At 35.6% G+C, this 10,068-nt stretch overlaps 1 protein-coding gene and 1 long non-coding RNA gene across 4 annotated transcripts; both read right to left on the bottom strand.

The window, feature by feature from the left end:
* Window positions 1-636: 636 nt before the first annotated feature.
* On the bottom strand, window positions 637-1,830 carry LOC105128566 (uncharacterized). The gene is made up of 3 exons (XR_842881.1): window positions 1,713-1,830; window positions 1,524-1,594; window positions 637-1,252 (listed from the first exon to the last, which is right to left on the bottom strand). It is a non-coding gene; the product is annotated as an uncharacterized LOC105128566 (long non-coding RNA).
* Window positions 1,831-3,103: 1,273 nt separating this feature from the next.
* LOC105128565 (probable alpha,alpha-trehalose-phosphate synthase [UDP-forming] 9) lies at window positions 3,104-9,713 on the bottom strand. 3 transcript variants are annotated; one of them, XM_011030288.1, is made up of 5 exons: window positions 9,288-9,713; window positions 8,964-9,026; window positions 4,472-6,587; window positions 3,970-4,243; window positions 3,104-3,879 (listed from the first exon to the last, which is right to left on the bottom strand). In XM_011030288.1, exons 3-5 carry the CDS (start codon window positions 6,460-6,462, stop codon window positions 3,547-3,549), a joined length of 2,598 nt encoding a protein of 865 aa, XP_011028590.1. In that variant the 5' UTR covers window positions 6,463-6,587; window positions 8,964-9,026; window positions 9,288-9,713; the 3' UTR covers window positions 3,104-3,546. The 3 variants fall into 3 exon arrangements, with proteins under 3 accessions (XP_011028590.1, XP_011028589.1, XP_011028592.1); XM_011030287.1 differs by having other exon boundaries at window positions 9,292-9,713; XM_011030290.1 differs by having other exon boundaries at window positions 9,331-9,713.
* Window positions 9,714-10,068: the final 355 nt, after the last annotated feature.

Genomic DNA, 10,068 nt, shown 5'->3' with positions numbered 1-10,068 from the left:
CCCCTTGGGGGGGGGGGGGGGGGGAGAATTTCACTTTTGTGACGCAGATGCAAGACAATTCCAACACTATTTAGATCAAGGCTCACGCATTCAAATTTTCTATATCTAGTACAGGCAGGTGGACTCCAAATCAAATACACAAAATAATCTTTGTTTTAGAAATTCTGGCACACAATCCAATCGATACTTTCAAAATCCATAAAGGGAACTCTTTAAACAGCATGGTCTGACGTGCAACAGGTCATTATGATTTTCATAATCTGGGACTCTAGCTCATAATTCCTCTTTATGCTACGTGACAAGAGAAACCTAAATACATATGATGGTTGGAATGCAAGTCAGGATCCATAATAAGACAGGCTAATCGGTAGATTAAACTCAACAGACTAAACTATTTATCTCACATCTGCCCATAGACGGTGTTGAGAGTGAAAGTACAAAAGAGCCAAGTATCTGCTGCTTGGCGTCTGTATTCTAGATGAATGATAGGACAAGCAGGCATCACTTTTAACAGCTTCACTGGTTAGAAAGTATACTTTCACATGCACAAGGCACAATGTTGCGTACATTTCCCAACTCTCATCCAATAAACATAGCTGAAACAAGGTTCCCGAAACCTACTTAATGTCACCTGCGTGAGAAAGCAAAACCAAATCAAAGGGTATTCTGTGTACAAAAATATTACTTCTCCAACATAAACATGCATTTTTCAACCAAATTCAGAGTCAGGGCAAACAAATATTATTTACATAACCATATTAACAGTCAACCTGCTGTAGAGTCCCCTACCTAGGCAAACACCACTTCGTACACATTTTCTATGAACAATGATAAGAGAAAGCTCACTTACACAACCGTAGCTTTTCCAACCTCACGACAGTGAACCTTCCAAAACACAATGCCAGCATCATCAGCCTTCTTAGTGTCAACAGCAATAGCCCCAAATAACGCCCTGAAAGCACTGCAAACCACTGAGGGAGTCGTCGAATTAGTTTTGGGAGAAACTCTAACGACATTGTGCAAACCCAATCTCATCCCATCAACAGCACATGAAGTGTCCACTTTAGAGTTATCTGCTATCCGGCGGTTAAGGTCTTTCGAGGAGATCTCAGCGTCCTTTCCTAGGTAATACATAGAGACAGATGTGTCAATCACATTTGATCCCAGAATGCTCAACGCCTTATTGTTCTCCTCGGAGAATGATGAGTGTGTCATTGATCGGCGAAGATAACCAATGTTCTTGAAGGCATAGCTGCAAATTTAAGAAGCAAAGCAATGATAAATCTTTTGGTCCACCGGGAAATAAGATACATTCAATCAATAAGATAAAAATGAAAAATGTATAACACTATGGCTACTAGCTATACATTTAGCACAAGCTATGGCTTTTTTTTTCCTGACTTAATCCTTCGGGTCCAATACAATAGCAAATATATTTCATTTGAAGATCCCAATTTTACAGTTGACCAAATACAGTTCTATGATAGAGAAGGCAAAAGGGAAAGGGAACCCAAAAAACTTACCCGATCTGACTCTGCAGCGTGTCCAGTGCCGACTCAAATGGCGATAATTTGAGCTTGTTTGCAGCTCCAACCTGCATAGTAAAATGATATCTTTCCAGTTTCATTCCTTCTCTTCTACATTATAACAACAGAAACCAAGCAAAACATTTTGGGGTTTCTAACAATAGGGTTTCGCCCAAATAAATATACCTGTGAGAGGGAGAAGATGGAAAAGACGGCTAGCGCACAGACAGTGATGCGAGAAGAAGCCAATGTTTACTTTTGCGATCTCTTGAGGCTGGTTGTTTTGAGACTTCGCTCTAGGGCTAATGGTTGAACTGGGATGTCAGATGTCAGATGTCAGATTGTTGTCTATGGGCCCTTTCTAATGTTTTGGTATGACCTTTGCGTGGCCCATTATAAATAGTCAACAGTTAGTGAAATCCTAGGATGCCTAGAAAAATGCAAATCCAAAATGAGTGAAGAATGCCACGCGCCATGCAACTACCGTTTTTTCAAATCCCTGCAAATAAATCATGTTTTATATCTCATTATTAATCTTCAATAAAACGTTCTAATTAAGGTGGGAGAAAATAAATTCTAAGGAACCTAAATAGGGTGTTTCTTATAATATGCACATTTTGAGTGGTGATTTCTTTTTTTTCAAGATTAATAGCCAATAACTTTTGATTTATTAAAAAAAACAAACAAAGAACTAGGGTTAGAAAAATGGGAAACTAGATAGTGATTCTAAAATTGATGCATAAAATTTACTTTGGTTCCTTACTTTTCAATTGATATATTGGCCTTTTAGTTGTTAAATATTTGATTTTAATATAAAATTTGATTATTTTCTTTCGAGTTTTTGGTTTAGAGATAGATTTTAATTAAAAAATTTTTTATTGATTAACACTAATTTCAATTATAAAAAAATTATTATATACGTATTTTATTTGATAAGATGAATTTTAATAAAATATTTTTTTATTTTTATCTTACTTAAAAAAATAGATTTGAGCTCAAAAGTTATTTAGATTTAATCTTAATCCTTTAACCTATTTTTTTGGTTCTTCAAAGTCATGCATGAGTTTATTTAGGTTTCTAAGATGATTTTTAAGTGTTTGGATCTAAAAATACCTACCCAAAGATTGTGTATATCTTTTTTTTTTTAATTTTATTCTTTAATGTTTATTTTTTTTTAATTTTTTTATGAACTTTTAATTTTTTTAATTTTATAATTCTACATTTGATTAATTTTTAATCTATCTTCATAATCTATTTTGATTTAATTTTATTAAATTTATTTTTATATAACTAAATAAAAGATGATTTTAATAACCCTTAACTTTTTTTATTAAATATTTTTTTATTTTATATTTTAATATTAATATAAATTTCACAACCAGTTATAAATTTAACATATTAATCCAACTGTATTAATATTTATAAAAGATCTTGTAAAATACAGATTATGAATTCATAATCATTTTTTTACCTAAATCATGTACATTGAATGTTAAATTTTAATTTAACAGTTCAGACTTAACAGAACATGATGGCACATAATAAGAAGAAAAAAACATTAAAGAATCTCCTTGCTGAAAACAAGATAGACAAGTATGGCCTCCTAAAGAATGCCTTTCTTATATAATAAAAAAACATGTATACAAAAAACCTAAATAGTTCTCTTATCAGTAAACACTACGTATGATGATGAACATCTGAACCTGTGAACTACACAGTATCTACACCCCCACCCCCCCAGCCCTCATTTCCCTGCATTTTTTAGGGTAAAAAAGATAAAATGTATTAGTCATGCTTGATTGAGACCACAAATTCTTCATCATCCCATCTTGCATCATGCAAAGCACCAGCATCGATCCCCACACAGCATGCAACAGATGAGTTAATATCAGAAACCAGCTTCCGGCGAAACCTACTGTATAGAAACTAAGGATTATCAAAACAAGCACCCTTCTTGCACCCAACCATACAGACACCAAGGTGCTTGTTCAGCCGGTGTCATTGCATGGAAAGGGAAGAATCACGGTTCCTTCCGTACAACATTATCGAAAGAAACTTGTGTTTCTGTGTTACTCAAGTTTGATCTTGAAGCATCAGCCAAGCATTGAAGCAAAGCTAATACATCAACAGTATCATCTAGATAGTATCTAGCTTTGCTTGGCTTTTGGCCAACAGTGCATGCAAAGATCGCTGGAGCTGAAGGGAGTGATGAGCTATATGGTGTTTTTGATATGCTTTCAAACATGTCTTCATCAGATCTGTCATCCCCGATGCACAACACAAAGCCAGGGGGTTTCCCACTAGCAATCATTTTGGAAAGAACCTTCTCTGCAACATACCCTTTAGTTACTCCCTGCACATTTTTAAGGTCAATGTTAGACCACTTTCAAAACAAAAAAGGAAAAAAAATCAGAAACAAACCATAAACAAAAAGCACGCATACCTGTGGTTTTACTTCAACAATATTCTGGCCCCTCTTAACAGCTACTGGATCATTTGCAAGGACATTTTCCAGATGATCTAACAGTTCCTTGGCCTGGCAAGATCCAAAATCTGGATCAGCATCCTGGTGGTGCCATACCATGGCACTCTCCTTAACCTCTATATAGGAACCATCAGTTGCCTCTGTATACAATTTCATGACAGGTTCGGCAATATTTTTCCAATCAAAATCCACAGCCAAAAAACTTGTTTCCCAGTCAGACATCCCACTCCACCTACGAGAAGAAAAGGCAACATCTTACAAAAAGGGATCCTACCAAATTAATAGAAAACCACTAGCTTCATTTACTAATATTGCAGCCACCTAAGAAGTGGAGAAGTTAACTTTCCTTGAATGACTCCTGTGTTTGAACCTTACAAGCTCCATTTAATAGACAAAAAGTTAGCCTTGCTAGCAAAATTAGTAAGCTAGACATTCAATGTTTTAATAACTATTAAAATACCTCAAGAAGTATCCATGCTCAGCTGCTATACCCAGATTTTCACATTGAACAAACCAATCACTCAGGGACTTTTTTCCTCTGCCACTAACTATAAACACACTGTTCATGGGATCAGCGCAAAGATTGTTTAGAATAGAGATGACTTCAGGAGTGGGGGTTTTAGCAAGAGAAGTATGAGGCACCATTGTTCCATCATAGTCCAAGAATATTGCCCTTTTAGATGTCCTCTTGTATGCTGAGATAATATAGTCAATGGAAAGTTTCCTAAAGCTAGGAGAGAGTGATAAAATTCTGAAATTCAGACCGAAGCCAATACCCCAGCAACGTTTGCTATAATGATCTTTGCATGCTCGCTTCAAATCCTGCATAAAACTGCAGGCCCAATAAGCTACATCATGGGAGCTAACATAGCAATAGTGCTTTCCATGCCGCAACTGCTTCTCTAAATCAGGCATGTTGATGGCAGTATCCACTGCATTGGCTACAGCTTCAATATCCCATGGATTTACTCTTATTGCTCCACTTAATGATGGTGAGCAGCCTGTAAACTCTGATACAACAAGCGAGCTTGTATGATCCGACCCAGAGGCAACTCCTAAAGCTTCGTCCATCTTTGGTGTCCCCTGCCTGCATACAATGTACTTGTATGGGATCAAGTTCATTCCATCCCTTACTGCATTCACAATGCAGCATTCAGCCAATGCATAGTAGGCAGTTTTCTCACAAAAGGGAACATGACGATCAATCAGGACCACTGGTTCATAGCCTGGAAAACCAAAAGTATCATTTATCCTTTTGGTAATTGAATATATCTCCATTTTTGCTTCTTGCACATCTTTCCCTGAGCTCCTTGCAGGATTAACAATTTGAACCAGGACTAATTTTCCCCGCAACTCAGAATTCTGCAGCAAAAGATGCTCTACAGCTAATAACTTCAGACTAATGCCCTTGAATATGTCCATATCATCAACTCCAATGACAAGCCTTTTCCCCTTAAACTGTTCTTGGATCTCTTTGACCTTGATGGAAGAAGAGGGGTGATTTAGAGCAGATTCAACTCGACCCATATGAATCCCCACAGGCAAAATTTTTATGTACACTGTTCTGCCAAAATACTCAAGACCAATATGACCACGTTTCGATTCATAGTCTAGGCCCAACATCCGGCTGCAACAGGATAGAAAATGTCGAGCATAATCAAATGTATGAAAACCAATCAAATCAGCATTCAGCAGCGCTTTCAGAATTTCATCTCTAACCAGCAGAGTCCGGTAAATTTCTGATGTTGGGAACGGGCTGTGCAGGAAGAAGCCAAGCTTAATACGATTGAAACGCTTCCTCAAAAAAGTAGGGAGAACCATCAGATGATAATCATGGACCCAAACATAATCTTCTTCTGTATTATTAATCACTTCTGTGACCTTATCTGCAAATATCTTATTAGCAGAGACATAGGCCTGCCAGAGCAATCTATCAAAGCGATTGCCATGATCCAAAGACAGAGGTAACATGTAATGGAAAAGGGGCCACAGATGGTGCTTACAGAAATCATGGTAAAATTTTTTATAAATATCAGGAGGAATAAATGTGGGTACGCAGTTAAATTCCTCCAGCAGTTTTTGAGAAACTTCTTCTTGGTCACCTGAATCAACATCGACCTTGAGAGACCCCACATAAACAACCTCAGGAATGGCCGAGAAGCCATCCTTCATCTGTAACAGAAGCGAGTCCTCATCAAAACTGAATGACCATTTGCCAGAGTTTAAATCCTTCTGAGCATTCAGAGGGAGAAAATTTGACACTATAATCATTTTTGCACAGCTTCCAGTTGATGGAGCATCAGAAATGTCATCATTAGTTCCATCAACATCCATGTCAGATATTATTCCTGGAACAGTCATTATCCCTGGAAGGGATCTAGGAGCCTGACTGAAATTCATCATGTTCCCTGATGCAAAGTCTAATAAACTTATGCAAGATCTCGACACCATTGTTGTACGATAATAGTATTCTTGTTCCTGGATATTGAGTTAGAAGAACAGATATGGTGCAGAATCAACACCTTCCTACCAAAAAGATCTTGAAGGAGTAGTGCAACTATTTAAGAACTAGAGACCTGCAGGGAAAGGGGAAAATGTATTTAACTACCACATGATGAGATGAGCCATGCTCAGCCTTGTAACAACCAAACAGAATACAAAGCGAATAAAAGATAAATCCGTGGACCATAAATCATTCATTTCTGATGCCCTGTATATGCATAAATATTATATGCAGTTGCCAACAAATAAAGGTCCACCGTTTGCAATAAGATCTTACACCTATCACAAGATAAAAATCAGGACAAAGCAAAGGCCTGGGTTTTTTTTGAAGCCACAAGACATATCTAGCTCCTCTGGACATCTCTTGACTACTGTGCATATAATCATAGGCATTACTAACTTGAAAGTGATAGAGGGAAAAGGAAAGGTCCTAGAGTGTGTACATCACTCAGCGAAACTTTCAAGATCTTGACCATTCGTATGAGTGTGATACTGTATTCAGTGTCCCAAGAAATATCCTTTGATTCTTTTCTGTCAGCCAAAGTCCTCAAAAACTTTAATGGAGAATAAACATTTATAATCAGATGATCAAATAGAAGATCAGAGCTAAGATTCTAATAAAGATAAACCGGTAAGCAAGCAGAAAGATATGTATCATCATAAAAAGAGGAAGTAAAGTGACCATAGCTTCATAGTGAACTAAAAAGGTAATCAAGTTGTCACAGAGAAACTGCTTGTTTATATATGTTTGCCTATTTATGCAAAACTATTATTGACTATTGACCTAATCTAAGCATTTATTAAACAGAAAGAAAGATTAAAATCATTAAAATGTATCTAGTCTTATTACAATTATCATCCTTTCATGTATCAAGAAAGATTAAAAGAGAGACAGTTGTTCACTGTTAAATCTATGAAACAATTAAAACACAACTGGATAGTCAATCGTTGGAAAAAGGTGACAGACTGGTTGAATGTATCTAAAAGGGAGTTAGGCCATACATTCAAACTCAATCTCAAAGATTTAAAGCCTAGCCAACAAGTAAATAAATTCATGATGTTGATGAATTGATTGAAGGAAATAAACAAGTTATCTAGCCATGCATACAGAAAAGTCATAAACTCAACCGAATGATTTATATGCATACCTAGATTCACTGGTTCAAACGCAGGCAACAGATTGTTCTCCTATAATTTTCTTATTCCTAGCCTTATGCAACTCACTGGAAATTGCTTCTTAAGAATTCATGGTTGAACACAAATTTATGATGCTGATGAAATGATAAGGATATCACAGCGAGTTTTATGAATGCAATATAGTCTTCATGTACATGCCTTTATAATACTCGGTTCCAGCAAAACAGTTAAACTCACAGAATCTGTCCTCCAAATCAAAATCTCGGACTGGGATTACATTTTTATGAGTTGGATTGGCCAAATAAATTCATCCTTATCTCCTCTTGCATCAAAATCTTCACACAAGCCGACAAAAAATCCAGAAAGATGAAGAGAAACGTGGACGTGCTTGATTCATGGAACAAATGTTCGTTCTATAATTAAATATTCCAATTATTTCAACAGAAAAATCAATGCTAAACACCATAATCTGTTAATTAAATTAATTTATCCAAGCACCAATAATTCAAAGCATAAGATTACACCCAGCTATTCATGGCAAATATATAGAAAAAGAAACACAATGCTAGTTGCAATTAATTGATATATATTACTTTATTTTCCAGATTCTACAGTTGGACTTTATCTGCAGCAGGTAGAAATGATTTTGCCTTCAAGGACCACAACTCAACTTCAAATACACAAGCATACACCATGTAAATTTCTCTTATCCTGAAATTTCACTGTTCTTTTTATCGGAAACTATCTATACTAAAAATGGTAATAAAAGAGACTGTGATAACAAGAGAAATCATAAATAGTGGCCTGCATATACAGATTGCAATCATTCCTTGTTCCCTACCAATAGTTTTAATTTTTAAGAGCTTGAGAGCCTGAAATGTCATTACACCTTACAGGTACATAAGGCAGAGAAGAGTAAAGGCAGTCTTGAAAAACTGTCTTGAACAGTAAAACCCGGAAACAAAGAGAGAGATTATATTTTAGAAAAAGTTTTTGATGCAATACGAATTGGCCTTTCTAAGAAGAAGAAAAAAGAAAAGAAAAGAAGTCATGATCGCTTCAACATAAGAGGAAATGCACATCAGAAATACGAATTGGCCTTTCTACGAAGAAAAAAGAAAGAAAGAAAAGAAGAAGCCATGAACGCTTCAACATAAGAGGAAATGCACATCAAGATGCAGAAAAAAGGGAGAGAGGTGATCAAAGTTCCTGGGAAAGAGTAAGTGTTAGATTTAGAAAAAGAGTTCAAAGACCACACCTATAGATCTCACCGTTCCTATTTAAAAACATAATCCAAAAGGAGCAAAAGTTACCTGAAAGCAAGGAAACTGAATCAACAAAAAGAGCTTCCTGCCAGCACTAAGAACAGAGTTACCCTGCCACCAAAATGAAAATCATCAAAGAGTTAAAAAAGAACAAACTCTATTTAGTTGCCGAGAAAGAACACCATCTAGTCACCAAGGTAAACCCAGAGAAACAACACAGCATGCTAAAGAAAACCCAAAAATTAAAAAATATAAAATGTAAAACTTAATATAACCCATCATTTTTCTCGCACCTTTGATAGCATGCAACAAAGCTTACAAATCAAAACATAAAAGAAACCCAGAAACATTTGGATAATGTGAAGTGCTTACTTACAAGAAATGAAGTGGATGTTGTCAGAGAGAGAATACCAACAGTTTTATTTCCAGCACAAAGATGCAAAGAAGGTGAGAGAGAGAGAGGTGCGAAACTGGTAAGATTTCAGAGAGGAGAGTTTCATTTATTGGGTATGAAACCGACAAGGCAATGAGAAAATAGAAAGTTCTAAACTAAACGAATAGAGAATTGGAGGAAAAAGAAGAAAAGATTGAAGCTTTATTTACAGTTTTTGGGTTTGGCGTTTGGTGATTCAACATAGGAAGCTGGAATGGATTAAAACGTAGAAAACATAAAAGTCAAAAACAAACATTGGATTAGATTAGAAAGAGACTCTGTACAGTTTGATTGCAACTGTGGTTGGTCTTACGTTATAGTCCTCCTTGCTCGTTTGCCCTTGTCTCTCCCTGTTTTTTTTCCACTATCACCCTCCTAATTTTCTAACTATAAATCAACTGACATTTTTTTATATTTCATTGCTTTTCCATCCTACCATCAGAAACATTATATATATATATATATATATATATATATATAAAGGTTTATTTTTCCTGTCAAAAATTAAATGGGTCAATCGAGAGCATGCTGCACCTTCTTATGTGAGTTTGCATCTCATGTTTGATGAAATTCTCTTTCTCTTTCATTTGTAAAAGAGATGAAGTGTATGGAATTATATTAAAGATTTAGTTTAAAAGTGTTTTTTATTTAAAAATATATTAAAATAATTTTTTTAATTTTTAAAATTTATTTTGATATCAATATATTAAAATAATACTA

Source organism: Populus euphratica, unplaced genomic scaffold (genome assembly GCF_000495115.2).
Source record: "Populus euphratica unplaced genomic scaffold, PopEup_1.0 scaffold111.1, whole genome shotgun sequence".
Lineage (NCBI taxonomy): Eukaryota > Viridiplantae > Streptophyta > Magnoliopsida > Malpighiales > Salicaceae > Populus > Populus euphratica.
This window is presented reverse-complemented; position numbering and strand designations above follow the sequence as displayed.